General features: G+C 38.3%; 2 protein-coding genes across 2 annotated transcripts in view; one reads left to right on the top strand and one right to left on the bottom strand.

Moving 5' to 3' along the window:
- LOC134791756 (ras-related C3 botulinum toxin substrate 2) overlaps positions 1-12,904 on the bottom strand; it is an 88,895-nt gene extending 75,991 nt beyond the window's left edge. The window contains exon 1 of the mRNA XM_063762904.1: positions 12,596-12,904. Within this exon, the coding sequence (XP_063618974.1) occupies positions 12,596-12,630 (35 nt within the window). The 5' untranslated portion in view covers positions 12,631-12,904. The remainder of the gene's footprint in view (positions 1-12,595) is intronic.
- Positions 12,905-13,548: 644 nt separating this feature from the next.
- Positions 13,549-18,037, top strand: LOC134791712 (histone acetyltransferase KAT8-like). Its single transcript, XM_063762827.1, has one exon. The coding sequence runs from the start codon at positions 13,672-13,674 to the stop codon at positions 14,998-15,000; it is 1,329 nt and encodes a 442-aa protein (XP_063618897.1). The 5' UTR covers positions 13,549-13,671; the 3' UTR covers positions 15,001-18,037.
- The last annotated feature ends 1,063 nt before the right edge of the window (positions 18,038-19,100 follow it).

Here is a 19,100-nt window from a genome sequence, read left to right as displayed (position 1 = left end):
GATTCTGAGTATTTTTTTCGGCCGTCAACTTAGGAGCATAATTTGAGTATGTAATTCCGATTTACAAGTTTATTTTTTTCCGATAAATCTGTTTTGATCGCCCGCAAATGACCTATCTATCTTGAATCAGTATGGTCTGGTGAGATTGTCCTGCAAGTGGCATCGTAAGAACCCGATTCTGACTATTTTTTTCAGCCGTCGACTTAGGAGCGTAAGTTGAGTTGTTCAGATTTTCAAGTTTTAATTTTTTCCAGCAAATCTGTTTCGAACGCCCGCAAATGGCCTATCTATCTTGAATCAGTATGGTTTGCTGATATTATCCTGCAAGTGGCATCGTAAGGACCCGATTCTGAGTATTTTTGTCAGCCGTCGACTTAGGAGCGTAAGTTGAGTTATTCAGATTTTCATGTTTTAATAATTTCCGGCAAATCTGTTTTGAACGCCCGCAAATGACCTATCTATCTTGAATCAGTATAGTCTGCTGACGTTTTCCTGCAAGTGGCATCGTAAGGACCCGATTCTGTGTATTTTTTTCAGCCGTCGACTTAGTAGCATAATTTGAGTAATTCAGATTTTCAAGTTTTATTTTTTCTGGTAAATCTGTTTCGAACGCCCGCAAATGACCTATCTGTCCTGAATCAGTATAGTCTGCTGACGTTGTCTTGCAAGTAGCATCGTAAGGACCCGATTGTGAATATTTTTTTCAGCCGTCGACTTAGGATCGTAAGTTGAGTTATTCAGATTTTCAAGTTTTACTTTTTTCCGGCAAATCTGTTTCGAACGCCCGCAAGTGACCTAACTATCTTGAATCAGTATAGTCTGCTGACGTTGTCCTGCAAGTGGCATCGTAAGGACCCGATTCTGTGTATTTTTTTCAGCCGTCGACTTAGTAGCATAATTTGAGTAATTCAGATTTTCAAGTTTTATTTTTTCTGGTAAATTTGTTTCGAACGCCCGCAAATTACCTATCTGTCCTGAATCAGTATAGTCTGCTGACGTTGTCTTGCAAGTAGCATCGTAAGGACCCGATTGTGAATATTTTTTTCAGCCGTCGATTTAGGATCGTAAGTTGAGTTATTCAGATTTTCAAGTTTTATTTTTTTCTGGTAAATCTGTTTCGAACGCCCGCAAATGACCTATCGGTCTTGAATCAGTATGGTCTGCTGACATTGTCCTGCAAGTGGCATCGTAAGGACCCGATTCTAAGTATTTTTATGAGCCTGCGACTTAGGAGCGTAAGTTGAGTTATTCATATTTTCAAGTTTAATTTTTTTCCGTTAAATCTGTTTCGAACGCCCGCAAATGACCTATCTGTCCTGAATCAGTATGGTCTGCTGACATTGTCCTGCAAGTGGCATCGTAAGGACCCGATTCAGAGTATTTTTTTCAGCCTGCGACTTAGTAGCATAATTTGAGTAATTCAGATTTACAAGTTTATTTTTTTCCGATAAATCTGTTTTGATCGCCCGCAAATGACCTATCTACCTTGAATCAGTATGGTCTGGTGAGATAGTCCTGCAAGAGGCATCGTAAGGACCCGATTCTGACTATTTTTTTCAGCCGTCGACTTAGGAGCGTAAGTTGAGTTATTCAGATTTTCAAGTTTTAATTTTTTCCAGCAAATCTGTTTCGAACGCCCGCAAATGGCCTATCTATCTTGAATCAGTATGGTTTGCTGATATTGTCCTGCAAGTGGCATCGTAAGGACCCGATTCTGAGTATTTTTTTCAGCCTGCGACTTAGGAGCGCAAGTTGAGTAATTCAGATTTTCAAGTTTTATTTTTTTACGTTAAATCTGTTTTGATCGCCCGCAAATGACCTGTCTATCTTGAATCAGCATAATCATCTGACGTCGTCCTGCAAAGGGCATCGCAAGGACCCGATTCTGAGTATTTTTTTCGGCCGTCAACTTAGGAGCATAATTTGAGTATGTAATTCAGATTTACAAGTTTATTTTTTTCCGATAAATCTGTTTTGATCGCCCGCAAATGACCTATCTATCTTGAATCAGTATGGTCTGGTGAGATTGTCCTGCAAGTGGCATCGTAAGGACCCGATTCTGACTATTTTTTTCAGCCGTCGACGTAGGAGCGTAAGTTGAGTTGTTCAGATTTTCAAGTTTTAATTTTTTCCAGCAAATCTGTTTCGAAAGCCCGCAAATGGCCTATCTATCTTGAATCAGTATGGTTTGCTGATATTATCCTGCAAGTGGCATCGTAAGGACCCGATTCTGAGTATTTTTGTCAGCCGTCGACTTAGGAGCGTAAGTTGAGTTATTCAGATTTTCATGTTTTAATAATTTCCGGCAAATCTGTTTTGAACGCCCGCAAATGACCTATCTATCTTGAATCAGTATAGTCTGCTGACGTTTTCCTGCAAGTGGCATCGTAAGGACCCGATTCTGTGTATTTTTTTCAGCCGTCGACTTAGTAGCATAATTTGAGTAATTCAGATTTTCAAGTTTAATTTTTTCTGGTAAATCTGTTTCGAACGCCCGCAAATGACCTATCTGTCCTGAATCAGTATAGTCTGCTGACGTTGTCTTGCTAGTAGCATCGTATGGACCCGATTGTGAATATTTTTTTCAGCCGTCGACTTAGGAGCGTAAGTTGAGTTATTCAGATTTTCATGTTTTAATAATTTCCGGCAAATCTGTTTCGAACGCCCGCAAGTGACCTAACTATCTTGAATCAGTATAGTCTGCTGACGTTGTCCTGCAAGTGGCATCGTAAGGACCCGATTCTGTGTATTTTTTTCAGCCGTCGACTTAGTAGCATAATTTGAGTAATTCAGATTTTCAAGTTTTATTTTTTCTGGTAAATCTGTTTCGAACGCCCGCAAATGACCTATCTGTCCTGAATCAGTATAGTCTGCTGACGTTGTCTTGCAAGTAGCAACGTAAGGACCCGATTGTGAATATTTTTTTCAGCCGTCGATTTAGGATCGTAAGTTGAGTTATTCAGATTTTCAAGTTTTATTTTTTTCTGGTAAATCTGTTTCGAACGCCCGCAAATGACCTATCTGTCTTGAATCAGTATGGTCTGCTGACATTGTCCTGCAAGTGGCATCGTAAGGACCCGATTCTAAGTATTTTTTTCAGCCGTCGACCTAGGAGCATAATTTGAGTAATTCAGAATTTCAAGTTTTATTTTTTTCCAGCAAATCTGTTTCGAACGCCCGCAAATGACCTATCTATCTTGAATCAGTATGGTATGCTGAGATTGTCCTGCAAGTGGCATCGTAAGGACCCGATTCTGAGTATTTTTTTCAGCCGTCGACTTAGGAGCGTAAGTTGAGTTATTCAGATTTTCAAGTTTTAATTTTTTCCGGCAAATCTGTTTTGAACGCCCGCAAATGACCTATCTATCTTCAATCAGGTTGGTCTACTGATGTTGTCCTGCAAGTGGCATCGTAAGGACCCGATTCTGACTATTTTTTTCAGCCGTCGACTTAGGAGCGTAAGTTGAGTTATTCAGATTTTCAAGATTTAATTTTTTCCAGCAAATCTATTTCGAACGCCTGCAAATGACCTATCTATCTTGAATCAGTATGGTCTGCTGAGATTGTCCTGCAAGTAGCATCGTAAGGACCCGATTTTGAATATTTTTTTCAGCCGTCGACTTAGGAGCGTAAGTTGAGTTATTCAGATTTTCAAGTTTTAATTTTTTCCAGCAAATCTGTTTCGAACGCCCGCAAATGACCTATCTATCTTGAATCAGTATGGTCTGGTGAGATTGTCCTGCAAGTGGCATCGTAAGGACCCGATTCTGACTATTTTTTTCAGCCGACGACTTAGGAGCGTAAGTTGAGTTATTCAGATTTTCAAGTTTTAATTTTTTCCAGCAAATCTGTTTCGAACGCCCGCAAATGACCTATCTATCTTGAATCAGTATGGTCTGCTGAGATTGTCCTGCAAGTGGCATTGTAAGGACCCGATTCTGACTATTTTTTTCAGCCGTCGACTTAGGAGCGTAAGTTGAGTTATTCAGATTTTCATGTTTTAATTTTTTCCGGCAAATCTGTTTTGAACGCCCGCAAATGACCTATCTATCTTCAATCAGGTTGGTCTACTGACGTTGTCCTGCAAGTGGCATCGTAAGGACCCGATTCTGACTATTTTTTTCAGCCGTCGACTTAGGAGCGTAAGTTGAGTTATTCAGATTTTCAAGTTTTAATTTTTTCCAGCAAATCTGTTTCGAACGCCCGCAAATGACCTATCTATCTTGAATCAGTATGGTCTGCTGAGATTGTCCTGCAAGTGGCATCGTAAGGACCCGATTCTGACTATTTTTTTCAGCCGTCGACTTAGGAGCGTAAGTTGAGTTATTCAGGTTTTCAAGTTTTAATTTTTTCCGGGAAATCTGTTTCGAACGCCCGCAAATGACCTATCTATCTTGAATCAGTATGGTCTGCTGAGATTGTCCTGCAAGTGGCATCGTAAGGACCCGATTCTGACTATTTTTTTCAGCCGTCGACTTAGGAGCGTAAGTTGAGTTATTCAGGTTTTCAAGTTTTAATTTTTTCCGGCAAATCTGTTTCGAACGCCCGCAAATGACCTATCTATCTTGAATCAGTATGGTCTGCTGACGTTGTCCTGCAAGTGGCATCGTAAGGACCCGATTCTGAGTATTTTTTTCGTCCGTCAACTTAGGAGCATAATTTGAGTAATTCAGATTTTCTAGTTTTATTTTTTTCTGGTAAATCTGTTTCGAACGCCCGCAAATGACCTATCTATCTTGAATCAGTATAGTCTGCTGACGTTGTCCTGCAAAGGGCATCGTAAGGACCCGATTCTGAGTATTTTTTTCGGCCGTCAACTTAGGAGCATATTTTGAGTAATTCCGATTTACAAGTTTTAATTTTTTCCGGTAAATCTGTTTTGATCGCCCGCAAATGACCTATCTATCTTCAATCAGGTTGGTCTACTGACGTTGTCCTGCAAGTGGCATCGTAAGGACCCGATTCTGACTATTTTTTTCAGCCGTCGACTTAGGAGCGTAAGTTGAGTTATTCAGATTTTCAAGTTTTAATTTTTTCCAGCAAATCTGTTTCGAACGCCCGCAAATGACCTATCTATCTTGAATCAGTATGGTCTGCTGAGATTGTCCTGCAAGTGGCATCGTAAGGACCCGATTCTGACTATTTTTTTCAGCCGTCGACTTAGGAGCGTAAGTTGAGTTATTCAGGTTTTCAAGTTTTAATTTTTTCCGGGAAATCTGTTTCGAACGCCCGCAAATGACCTATCTATCTTGAATCAGTATGGTCTGCTGAGATTGTCCTGCAAGTGGCATCGTAAGGACCCGATTCTGACTATTTTTTTCAGTCGTCGACTTAGGAGCGTAAGTTGAGTTATTCAGGTTTTCAAGTTTTAATTTTTTCCGGCAAATCTGTTTCGAACGCCCGCAAATGACCTATCTATCTTGAATCAGTATGGTCTGCTGACGTTGTCCTGCAAGTGGCATCGTAAGGACCCGATTCTGAGTATTTTTTTCAGCGTGCGACTTAGGAGCATTATTTGAGTAATTCAGATTTTCTAGTTTTATTTTTTTCTGGTAAATCTGTTTCGAATGCCCTCAAATTACCTATCTATCTTGAATCAGTATAGTCTGCTGACGTTGTCCTGCAAAGGGCATCGTAAGGACCCGATTCTGAGTATTTTTTTCGGCCGTCAACTTAGGAGCATAATTTGAGTAATTCCGATTTACAAGTTTTATTTTTTTCCGGTAAATCTGTTTTGATCGCCCGCAAATGACCTATCTATCTTGAATGAGCATAATCATCTGACGTCGTCCTGCAAAGGGCATCGTAAGGACCCGATTCTGAGTATTTTTTCGGCCGTCAACTTAGGAGCATAATTTGAGTAATTCCGATTTACAAGTTTTAATTTTTTCCGGTAAATCTGTTTTGATCGCCCGCAAATGACCTATCTATCTTGAATCAGTATAGTCTGCTGACGTTGTCCTGCAAGTGGCATCGTAAGGACACGATTCTGAGTATTTTTTTCAGCCAGCGACTTAGTAGCATAATTTGAGTAATTCCGATTTTCAAGTTTTAATTTTTTCCGGTAAATCTGTTTCGAACGCCCGCAAATGACCTATCTATCTTGAATCAGTATAGTCTGCTGACGTTGTGCTGAAAGTGGCATCGTAAGGACCCGATTCTGAGTATTTTTTTCAGCGTTCGACTTAGGAGCGTAAGTTGAGTAATCCAGATTTTCAAGTTTTATTTTTTTCCGTTAAATCTGTTTTGATCGCCCGCAAATGACCTATCTATCTTGAATCAGTATAGTCTGCTGACGTTGTCCTGCAAGTGGGATCGTAAGGACCCGATTCTGACTATTTTTTTCAGCCGTCGACTTAGGAGCGTAAGTTGAGTTATTCAGGTTTTCAAGTTTTAATTTTTTCCGGCAAATCTGTTTCGAACGCCCGCAAATTACCTATCTATCTTGAATCAGTATGGTCTGCTGAGATTGTCCTGCAAGTGGCATCGTAAGGACCCGATTCTGACTATTTTTTTCAGCCGTCGACTTAGGAGCGTAAGTTGAGTTATTCAGGTTTTCAAGTTTTAATTTTTTCCGGCAAATCTGTTTCGAACGCCCGCAAATGACCTATCTATCTTGAATCAGTATGGTCTGCTGACGTTGTCCTGCAAGTGGCATCGTAAGGACCCGATTCTGAGTATTTTTTTCAGCGTGCGACTTAGGAGCATTATTTGAGTAATTCAGATTTTCTAGTTTTATTTTTTTCTGGTAAATCTGTTTCGAATGCCCTCAAATTACCTATCTATCTTGAATCAGTATAGTCTGCTGACGTTGTCCTGCAAAGGGCATCGTAAGGACCCGATTCTGAGTATTTTTTTCGGCCGTCAACTTAGGAGCATAATTTGAGTAATTCCGATTTACAAGTTTTATTTTTTTCCGGTAAATCTGTTTTGATCGCCCGCAAATGACCTATCTATCTTGAATGAGCATAATCATCTGACGTCGTCCTGCAAAGGGCATCGTAAGGACCCGATTCTGAGTATTTTTTCGGCCGTCAACTTAGGAGCATAATTTGAGTAATTCCGATTTACAAGTTTTAATTTTTTCCGGTAAATCTGTTTTGATCGCCCGCAAATGACCTATCTATCTTGAATCAGTATAGTCTGCTGACGTTGTCCTGCAAGTGGCATCGTAAGGACACGATTCTGAGTATTTTTTTCAGCCAGCGACTTAGTAGCATAATTTGAGTAATTCCGATTTTCAAGTTTTAATTTTTTCCGGTAAATCTGTTTCGAACGCCCGCAAATGACCTATCTATCTTGAATCAGTATAGTCTGCTGACGTTGTGCTGAAAGTGGCATCGTAAGGACCCGATTCTGAGTATTTTTTTCAGCGTTCGACTTAGGAGCGTAAGTTGAGTAATCCAGATTTTCAAGTTTTATTTTTTTCCGTTAAATCTGTTTTGATCGCCCGCAAATGACCTATCTATCTTGAATCAGTATAGTCTGCTGACGTTGTCCTGCAAGTGGGATCGTAAGGACCCGATTCTGAGTATTTTTTTCAGCCGTCGACTTAGGCACATTACTTGCCTCGGCTGGCCCATATATATGATTTTTTCGATTTTATTTTTTTATGGCAAATCTAATGAGATCCTAACGATTTTAATGCCTGAACAAACGTGAACTAACGTCGCTCGATGACTTCACATGGTTAGTTTGGCTGATTTCGGGGTGGGGTGGCTAGCGTGAAGACAGCCACCCCACTTTGAAAAAATAAAAAAAAATGAAGGAATCGGGTCCTAACGATTTAAATGCCTGAACAAACGTGAACTAACGAATGTCTTGCTATCTAGACCAAAAAAAATTACAAAAAGTGATTTGGGGTGGCGAGCGTGAAGACAGCCACCCCCATAGTATAAAAAAATATAAAACGACGGATATCTCTTATTATGTTTTGAACGCCCGCAAGGCACTATAATTTATCGCTTAAATATCGTCCATATAAGTTTATTCAAGCTAAAGAATCGTTAGTATCCGCGTCGATTGCTTGCTAGACCACATTACTTGGCTCCGCTGTCCCATATATATGAATTTTTCGATTTTATTTTTTTATGGCAAATCTAATGAGATCCTAACGATTTTAATGCCTGAACAAACGTGAACTAACGTCGCTCGATGAGTTCACATGGTTAGTTTGGCTGATTTCGGGGTGGGGTGGCTAGCGTGAATACAGCCACCCCACTTTGAAAAAATAAAAAAAAATGAAGGAATCGGGTCCTAACGATTTTAATGCCTGAACAAACGTGAACTAACGAATATCTTGCTATCTAGACCAAAAAAAATTACAAAAAGTGGTTTGGGGTGGCTAGCGTGAAGACAGCCACCCCCTTTTGTTTTTTAAAAAAAATGATGTTAGAATCGGGTCCTTACGATTTTACCTACTGAACAAACGTGAACTAACGATGAACAAACGATATAGCTATGCCATTTGCGGGCAAACGATATGGGGTGGTCAACTTCACGAGCATAAACTGTGTGATAACTTTGGGATTGTTAGATAATACGTGGAAAAATAGAATGATATAGATCGGAAGTCTCCTGTCCCATCACATGTGGTCTGCTTCCCATCCTCGAAAACAGCATGACCACAGCATAGGAAATAGTACTACCGTACAGAAAGGACACTTCCTACAAAACCGAAGATTGACAGCGATTCAGGCACGAATCATGCTATCCATTTCTAATGTATGGCACGATCCCTTTCGGCTATTTAGGGTTGTCAAAATTCAAGTCATTATCTTATCTGTGGTCGTGCACGCAAAAGGACGTCAAGTGGTGCCAACCCTAATAATTGGTCGGAGCAAAGCTGAGCCGAACGGAGCCGAGTTTGCCCGAAGTCAGGAGTGTTTCCCCACTGGCATGAGTTGACAAGAATGAAAAATAGAATCGGTATGCAGTGCAACGCACATTTTTTTGTGGGGGCCGAATCAGATTTGCGAGATCGAGACTTGTTTGTGTGTCTTACCTCTTGTTTATCAGATCCAAGTGCTGACACTTATGTACTCGTACCTATAGTCAGCTGTAGAAACGTCTGGTCTGGTCGTACCTACATAGAATATTGTAAGCAGGAGGGGAATCAAAATGACTGTAGGTACATTGCGCTGCCCCAATATTACAGGGTTCTATGTTTCACTTTTATCGAACTGAAATTTGAACATTGTCATAGTGACATTAAGTCGAATTTCAACTATCTTGAAAATGTAACATATAACCCTGTAATATTGGGGCAGCGATTGAGTGAAGAGATTCGCCGCACTCGTAATTATCTCCTAGACAACCTAGAGCAAAATATCTCCTGAGTGTCCTGATGTACAGTTGTCCGAACAGAATATAGCTGTATGCGCTAAAAAAAAGATTTTAAAATAGGTACAGCGGTACAGTATTCATGAATCCGTATCCAAATCAACTTGACGATTGAAACTGCACGAAGGGGCGCTTTCAATACCTACGAATGTAAACTTCATTTGAATGCTGTAGACTTTTGATTCCCTATCCCACCTGTCAAGATTGAATGGTGAATACATACATACCTATAATGTACACCTAGATAGGTGGTTGTATATAATAGAGGGTGAAACACCCCCTTTTCACAGGAAAAGGCGGTTTCCGTTATGAACATATCTTTATAGCAACGTTTCTAAAGGAAGGAGCCCTGTGAAAATATAGCAGGTAGGTATATAATATAAAATGATAGCAAATGTTTGCCCTCCGACCGTCATTATCTAGGTAACTATTATTCTAGTTATTTCAAGTGTAAAGTTTAATGTTTATTTTCTTATCCCCAAATACAAATTTATAATGATAATATTGTTGGTATGTAGCTACAAACTGTACTTACTGTATACCTAGATACATGCAGGAAAATATCAGGAATTAAAATGAAAAATGGGATGGAATGGAATGGAATGATGGTTCTAGAATTAAATAAATGCATCCATGATTAAATTATTATGCAGGCAATAACTTTAAGCTTAGACCTTAAACCACTTGGTAATTGGTAAGCTGAGTCATAGGTATTAATGGTAAAGCTTGATTAAAGTTGTTAAACTTGAAACTCTCATTCACCATCAACTATGTCTATGAACATAAATGCAAACCTTGGCCTGTGGTGTTCATATGAAGTAGTATAATATCGAGAACTGTATGAGTAATACCTATGTTTTATATCTAACTCTATTTAACATGATGTAATGTTTCACTCTATTACGTCGACATTTGTTGGCTATAGTTGCTTTACTTTAATATTAATTTCTCTCTATATAACGAAAACTCTCTATAGCATTAAAAAACATGCGGTCCCTTGAGTGTCCCTAATATAAACTCTCTATAGGTAGCTTCAAAAAACATCCGGTCCCTTGAGTGCCGCTATATAGCCGCTAAACAATCATCATAATCATAATAGCCTTTATTGCCAAAAACTAAAACAGTATTACATTAAATATATAAACAAATTTACTTAAAAACTAACACATCGTAGCTAAACAATACACTGTAATTTTTTTAATTTACTTAAAAACTAACACATCGTAGCTAAACAATACACTGTAATTTTTTTTTTTAAAGTTTCAGATAAGCAATATTGTTCCAATTACATTAATCTAGATAAAAAATTAGTAATTAAAGTGGTAAAATACAGCAAATGACCAAATCATCTGAATTTGTGTGTTATCAGAGTTTGAAGTTAAGCAACTAATATTGTGAACAATGCCTGCCCATGATCTATATCAGAGGTTTCCAAACATTCTGACCTGACTTTTTGCTGGCCAGCTTGGCACATTCACATGCTGGATCCAGTCTGCAAGCCATAGATTGAAGACCCCTTATATACATAGGTACCTGTCTATTCAGTGGGTCAAAAATACCACCTCATGAAAAACAAAGCAATAATATCATGTTTGAGATCCTTCGGTTGTGAGGAAACACGGAAGATATAAGATTTACCTAACATAGGCACGATTAGGCAGCCTAGCTAAGGTGACGATCGCTTGCGCTTTGCCATCAAATCGCTTTGTGTCTCTATCACACTTCCATGTTAGTGTGACAGTGACAGTTGCGTATCATTTGCTACGGAGCGTTAGCAATTGGCATGTTGTCTACGGGACCAGTACTGACATCCATGTCATAAGGAAATGATAGACAGCAATTTAACTATTGGCAGCATTATTGACAACACAAAGGCATGACTCATCAATAATGAGTTTATCAGTAACAGTTTTGCCAGAATTTATCATTTATCACAAAATTTATCTCCACTTTGCATTATCATTATCACAAGCTGATAACTGCTGCTATAGTCATTTCCAAGAAAGCCATTTAGTTAGTTGCTTTTAATGTTAATGTGTAATTTTGTATATAGTTGTCTGCTAATGTCATTAAATACTATGCTGATTTATATCCTATATCGTATGGCTGTTACACCTGCCGCATGTGTGGACAAGGGATCCTCTCCCGCATAGGGCTATACAGCCACGAACACAAATGTCGATACCGGGATGCTGCTTAAAACATCTAACACAGATGAATAGGCCTATTATTATTATGGCGGTTACAATAAGTATTCAAAATTTACAATTAAGCAGGTATAAACTTGCATTCTTTGTCAGATTTTTGTAATCTTCAGCAGGTCCCTTGTATTTGGTGAGGGGGCACTTGAATACTATGTGGTCATCTGTTCCAAATTTCCACACTCAAGATACTAATACAACAGTTATTTTACCCAATCTACGACCAAAACTGTTTGTTTGGTACTAATACGACAATTGTAATGGGCAGATTAGTCTAATGCAGTGTTTTTCAAACTAAGGGTTGCTACCCCGTGGGGGGTCACAAAGCCTCTGCAAGACATAAGCGAAACATTTTGTTCATACTATAAGGTGGTCACGTCATGAAAAAGTTTGAAAAACACTGGTGTAATGGGTACTTTGACCAATCAAATTGTACTTTTACTGTCTATGATATAAATATGGTTTTAATCTAAGCTAATCTGTAGCCCCCAGTTTTTTTGCCATAATTAGGCTACTTTAATAATTGTTAAAATAGGTATGTACTAACTACTACATCACAAATAATGTAGTTTATTTTTACCCTATGACAGTATCAGCGTTTTAATACAGAAAGTATCCATGTTGTTATTGGTGTAAAAAACACCATGAAGTTACTCTTAAAGTGAGAGAACTTTTGTTCATTCAAACTAATTTCTACATATAGCCAATTGGCCTAAATTGTAAGTTGTGATAACAGATCGACGCATCGAAATAAGTCAAAAGTAATAACCAACTTATGATACTATTGTTGGTTATGCTGCTCATAGGCTAGAAACTATTCTATTGAACCTTACTTTGAAGGAATTACACTACTCCAGCATCCATACAATAACGAATGCAATAATCTAAAACTACCAATACAATACGTACGCCTCAGTACAAAGGTACTAATAGAAGGATCATAAATTTAAACACATCAATTTAAAAATGACGTCAGTACAATGTAACGTGAAGTGTATAGCGAGTCGGCCAGTAACAGTGTAGAAAATAACACGGTAAGGACAATAACTTACCCGTCGCCGACCACAACGCATTTGATCGCCTGCATTTCTGCTGATTACAGAGACGTTTGAACTAATAAAGCACAATTACACAAGCTATCTCCCCAATCCCTCCGTTACACACTCCACACAAATAACACGTCCAGATGTAATCAATACACAACGGCACACAATCAACACTCGTATAAATTAACAGCACAGTTTTTAGATAACAATATTAATTTCATATCTCTATACTGGCGATAAGAACAAATTGTTCACGAAATCACCGTTCACTAGGAGACGTCTCGTTCGCCGTCAACGATTACAGCAACGGCATTAAAATAAAGTTGCCATGTGAGAGTTTAACAGTTCCGTCGAATCCCGCAAATTATTCAATTATATATATTTTGAATGTGTAGATTTTTGTAACTGATTTTACATATAACAAAATGTAATGTTTATGTAAATTTATATACACTTGCTGATGCTCGTTTATGTTTATAAATAACTAAAGCCGCTTTAAATACTCAATAAATCAATTTCAATCAATTATTTGTGCTTTTATACGCTTTATTACTATAATTAAAATGCATAAAGTATAATTAATATAATTAATTATAAAATTATTAATTGTGTTAAATTGAGAAAAATAATGTTGAAGATAACTATTGTGGTATCTATTATAATTTTAAATTTTATTTTCCCTCAATTTATACCAAAACTTCAAGGCAAGTAACACTGATAACCAGAGACAAATTGTGTTTTTTTAATTTAACATAGATAAAATATGTCGTGATGTTGGTTATTTTAAATATTTATTTACATTACAATAATATTTTGTATTATATATAACTTATTGTAAAATTCAGTTATTATTTTCACAACAAATAATATAAAAGTCTGTTGTATAAGTTCAAAAAACCGGTAACAATACGTGTAGTGAAGGCGTACTCTAGTCTTGTATTTTTTTATTGCGGCAGTTTTTTGCGCGTCGTTGATTTGCGCTGCTTCGCTCTTCGCTCTATAGTCTATGGTTGCACTATGGCTGCAGTAGCCACAACGGTAGTTGCGCGGTATTGCGTGATACTATCGAATTTTTAACAACTATGGCTAAAGGTGATAAAGAACTAGAAAAACCCATTGTTAATAATGAATTACCAAACCCGGAGTGTCGTAGTGCAGATCAGGAAGACTCGGAATCGACACAAGAACAGCCCCTTGACATAGGAGAGCATTACTTAGTGCGGCGTTCAGATGAGTCATGGCACCCGGCGGAGATAATCCAAACGCGGTACAACGCCGCGGACTCCGGCTTCGAATACTATGTGCACTATGTGGGCTACGACCGAAGGCTCGACGAGTGGGTTTCCCGCCATCGCGTCATGTCCGATAGGTTTGACATGTGCGAGCAGTCGAATAACAATTTGAATTCCGACCACCTGCTCACCGACAAGTCCGGCCGGAAGATAACGCGGAATCAGAAACGTAAACATGACGAGATCAACCACGTCCAGAAGTCCTATGCAGAAATGGACCCCACGACCGCTGCGCTCGAGAAGGAACATGAAGCCATCACGAAAGTCAAATACATCGACAAAATTCAAATAGGAAAGTACGAGATCGATACTTGGTATTTTAGTCCTTATCCTGATGAATATGGCAAACAGTCTAAACTATGGATTTGCGAATACTGCTTAAAATATATGAGAATGGAGAAAACATACAGGTATCATCTAAGTGAGTGTACAGCAAGACAACCACAGGGCAGTGAAATATACAGAAAAGGTACCATTGCAATATTTGAAGCAGATGGGAAAGAGCATAAGATTTATTGCCAGAATCTATGTTTACTAGCAAAGTTATTTTTAGACCATAAAACATTGTATTTTGATATAGAACAGTTCTTATTCTACATCCTGTGTGAGGTGGACAAGCAGGGTGCGCACTTAGTCGGATACTTTTCTAAAGAGAAGGACTCCCCTGAAGGTAACAATGTAGCTTGTATACTAACCCTACCTCCGTACCAGAGACAAGGATACGGCAAGCTTCTGATCGCATTTAGCTATGAGCTCTCAAGACTAGAGCAAGTCGTTGGTAGTCCAGAGAAGCCCTTGTCAGACCTTGGCAAGCTCAGTTACCGATCATACTGGTCCTATGTGCTGTTGGAAGTGTTGAGTGCAAGTCGGGGCACATTGAGCATCAAAGATCTCAGTCAAATGACAGGAATATCACAAACAGACATTATATCTACACTCCAATCTATGAATATGGTGAAATACTGGAAGGGTCAGCACGTGATTTGTGTTACTCCAAAAATAGTTGCAGAGCAGCTAGCAAGCTCTCATTTCAAGAAGCCTCGGCTGTGTGTAGACCCGTCTGCATTGAGGTGGGTCCCTCCGAACAAGCAGGGGCATTCGGCTAAGGCTAAAAAGTAGTACAGGCTAACAGGCAGGGCCTAGAGAAGATTACACCGTTAGTTGCTACCAAACAATTCTCTAGGTACAGGCCTGTTCAACTTTATTTTACAACTGCATGCAGTGAGGACACTTGACTAGAGTATTAGTATTGATAGCTTATTATGAAAATAGTAATTACGCAGTTACACTTACCCTGCAGCCTAATTTTCATACTATGTTGCCAATTCTTTAGTACTTATAGAGAAATTATGTGATTGAATTTCTGCATAACATGCTAGTCTTTGAAGGCATGTTTTATAAACTTATTGTTGCTAAGCTTGTAAATTGGGATGTGTGCTCAAGTTTTGAAAACTGAAATGAAACCCTCAAAACACTACTTAAGGTTTTCTTTCCTGAAACTGACAGATCACATAGCGGAATATACAGGATGATTCATGAGACGTGAGCAGGACTAATCCTGCACACTCAGTAACTGATAATTGATCGATCACCGTCGTATTTAGGAGAAACAACAACACTTTTTCCTATTTTTTTACTTTTTGGTGAGGGCAAATTTAATTCTCAACAATCATGGTCACCCTACATGACCTAATTAATCAACATAAACCCTCTTTAACCGTAATGGCATTTTGATTACGAAGAAAATAGAATGTCAAACTTGAGTGAGATACGAGTTTTCAAAAGTAACCAGACCGTGATGACAGTAAAGTGCAACAATGTTGCTCTCTCTATTAATATTTTTTCCCATTCAAGACAAAATATTGCTCAGGCCTGACTCATGCTAGATGGCTGGCCATAATTATAGCAAGTTTTAATGTAATTTAGTATGGCCGAAGGGTAAGTGATATTGCACTGCATTTTTGATATCCTTGATATAATCCTAGTGAGGATTTATGTATTAATTAAATAAGTGATTCCATTTTAGCCTCAAGGGCAAAAAAACCCAAAAAATATGTTAGTAAATATTTAATTCAATAATTGCAGTTGATGTGTAAAGTGTATTTAAACTCTGTTAAAAGGTGAGAGTAAAAGATTACTTGTTTTGAGTTTCGTGCATAGTTTAGACGATGAAACTTATAGACATATAAAACTTAAAAGAAAGTATTGAGCCTTGATAATAACACTTAATAATCATATTACATAGAGTCCATCTAAGTTTAAGTTAAGTGTATACTCTTTTGAACTTTGCATGTCTATTAATTTGGTGGTCTTTGGTGGCACTAGCAAGTAAGGGTTCTGTAAATATTGTAGTTGATGTAAGCCATAATTATCGGATAAGATAAGGAAAAATAGTGACAACCAAGCCCATTACATTATTGTATAACTTGGCACTAAAAGTGCATTTTTGTAATTTAATATTTGTTTGCCAGTTTTTAGAGCCACCCCACACTGGCGTCTCCTGAGTGTCTGCGTCTAGTCAACTCTATGGCTGCTGCTCGACGCAACGTTGGCGCAGCTGCGCAGCGACGCCATTTTCCATAACGCTGACTAGCAACTGCGCAGCAACCCCATTTTCCATAGCGCTGACTAAACGCCGACGCTCAAAAGACGCTAGTGTGGGGTGGCCCTTATTGAAATCTAGATCTGAAGCAATGTTGCTTTTATTTCTCATTCAGTTCCTGTACTGGTAATAGTGATATTAATCTTAAGTTGTTTATTAAGTTTAAAAAAGCTTAGTATTAAGTCCAATAATTTGGTGATATGTACAAAACATTGACTTCTTCTTAAACAGTTCACAATTTAAATTATGATATTAGGTTGTCATAAATGTGAATCAAATTTAGTATTTATATAAGCATTCAACTACTATTACTACTACTGAACTATCCATTTCTATATCTTCTATAGTTCCAAACTAGGTATTTTAAATATATCAGTTTATGGTCACCCTAAAACATGGACCACTAAAAAATGTTGGCTTTTAAAAGTGTTTAATTTAAAATAGTTTACAGGGCCTTACATGAAATAAAAAAAATATATAATTTGTTTAACTCTTAACAATGTTTACCGTTTATGGTGTTAGGATGGCCTTGATAATATGATCGTAATTGTTTGGAATGAACATTAGTAACATAACAATCCTTTCAAATATCCACCTTAATGACTGAGCAAAAAGATACTAATTTTAGTAGCATTGAGTCAGTTTTTCTTCGTCTCAAATCACTTCAGCTATTCATAACATGAGATTGAGATTTATAAGGTGAATGACTTGTTACGTCACACCTTTAAAATATCTCTGGTCTGACGTGAGATACCGAGGAATTGCGTCATCCTTGTAGCTGGGTCAAAACATGTTTAAAAATGGCGCCTACCTGCCCTAGAAAAAGTTGCGCGATGATTCCGCTAGATGGCAGCTTTCAAGCTTGAATAATAACGTTCTAAATATGTGTACAGGAATGTTAAAAATACATATAATTTTATAGTTATAAAAACTCAATAGAAATTCAATGATTACTTACATCATTTTTGTCTTACCGTGTAGTAGTACATTGTGCAACTAGGGGGGCAAGGGGAATATTGTACGAGAGTCTATTATATTCACGACAGCCGTAAGATGGAGTGAATTAATTACTTGAGTAACAATATTCTTACTCCCGGAGTTACACACAATGTTTTCATCCCTAGAGAGTTATAGCCTTTTTTTTTTCACAATCCATAACATCTGCGGGAACAATATAGGCCTTTGTCCTTCAGTACATCTGCATGAAATAAGGTATTTTTCGAGCAAGTGTGATGAAAATGCATGTAAAACTAAATAGACGGATCATTCTGTTTTTAAATCTACCCAGTGTTCTATATTCGAGCCTCTTTTTGAACAATTTGACTACCTTTAGGTTTTAAGTTAGACTTTAATTGCCTTGTAGATGTAGCTTTTAATGTTAATTGTAAGCAATGTGCAGTCTTCAGTTTTCAATTTGGAATTTCAAAGATCTTCCCATTGCATATTTGATTAGATTCTGTGAATCGTCAGTTATTACAGTTTTTGTGATAATTCTTTATTGTAAGAAAATGTGTCGAAAGTTGGATGGTGATTAAAAAAAGAAATGTAATAAGATGTTATTTTATTATTTTCTATATTCCTCCCTCACTCCCTTATTAGATAAACTGACTCATATTTGCCAATGTAGCCGGTCAAACAACTTTATCAGTGAAAAAAGGCGCGAAATTCATATTTTTCATGGGACGATAACTCTTCGCGCCTATATTTTTAAAATTTGCCGCTTTTTTCTACTGACGGAAATGGCTTTACAGACTGTTTAACAACATTAAAAAATAGTGTTTAAAAAAAGTTTGACCAACCCACAGCGGTGCACGGCCAGGCCGCGTAGCCAAGATGCCAATCGCTTACGCTCCGTAGCGATCGAAACGCAACTGTCACTGTCACTCTAATATGGAAGAGTGATAGAGAGACATAATGCTTTTCGTTGTCGAAGCGATAGCGATTGTAACCTTGGCTAGGCCGTGTTTACAAACAATTTTGTCGCTTTTATCCATGTAAAAGGCTAGTCCAGACGGGACAATTTGTGCGGAAGTGTAAATTAACTTCAAGGACATTGGCTCGCAATTTAGAGTTAAGCCTGGTCTTTAGGCATGCTAAAGCAGTGTATAAGGGCTGATTTAGACGGCGTGCGAACTCGCATGCGATTTTAGTTACATTGCGGACTGTTGGTTACGTCCAATTCAACCGACCGGTCAAAACCCGCAATGTAATAAAACTCGTATGCGAGTTATCGCATCGTCTAAATCAGGGCTCTCCAAACCCCGGCCCGCGAAGCGTTCCAATCCGGCCCGCCGACAGCGGTCCAATCCGGCCCGCGGGAGCCAGGCTCCAGGTGTTCAGCCCTAACAGCAGCAGCCCCAGATACACCCACCCCCCCTCGGCGCCGACGGTGGCCCGCGCGAAAATTCTGAGGCGCAATATGGCCTCAGGTAAAAAAAGTTTGGAGACCCCTGGTCTAAATGAGCCCACTGTCATTATATAAGAATAGTTACAAAATAAAAACACAAGCTCACAGTATCTATCATTCCACTTTATTTTTCATTTATTTCATATGCACATTACTGAACACTTACATTTTAACATAATGGAAGGGTGCACATATTAAACTAAATATCAT

This window comes from Cydia splendana, chromosome 6, assembly GCF_910591565.1.
Source record: "Cydia splendana chromosome 6, ilCydSple1.2, whole genome shotgun sequence".
NCBI classification, from domain to species: Eukaryota; Metazoa; Arthropoda; class Insecta; order Lepidoptera; family Tortricidae; genus Cydia; species Cydia splendana.
Note: the sequence above shows the minus strand (reverse complement) of the source record. Positions and strands in the feature narration are given on the sequence as shown.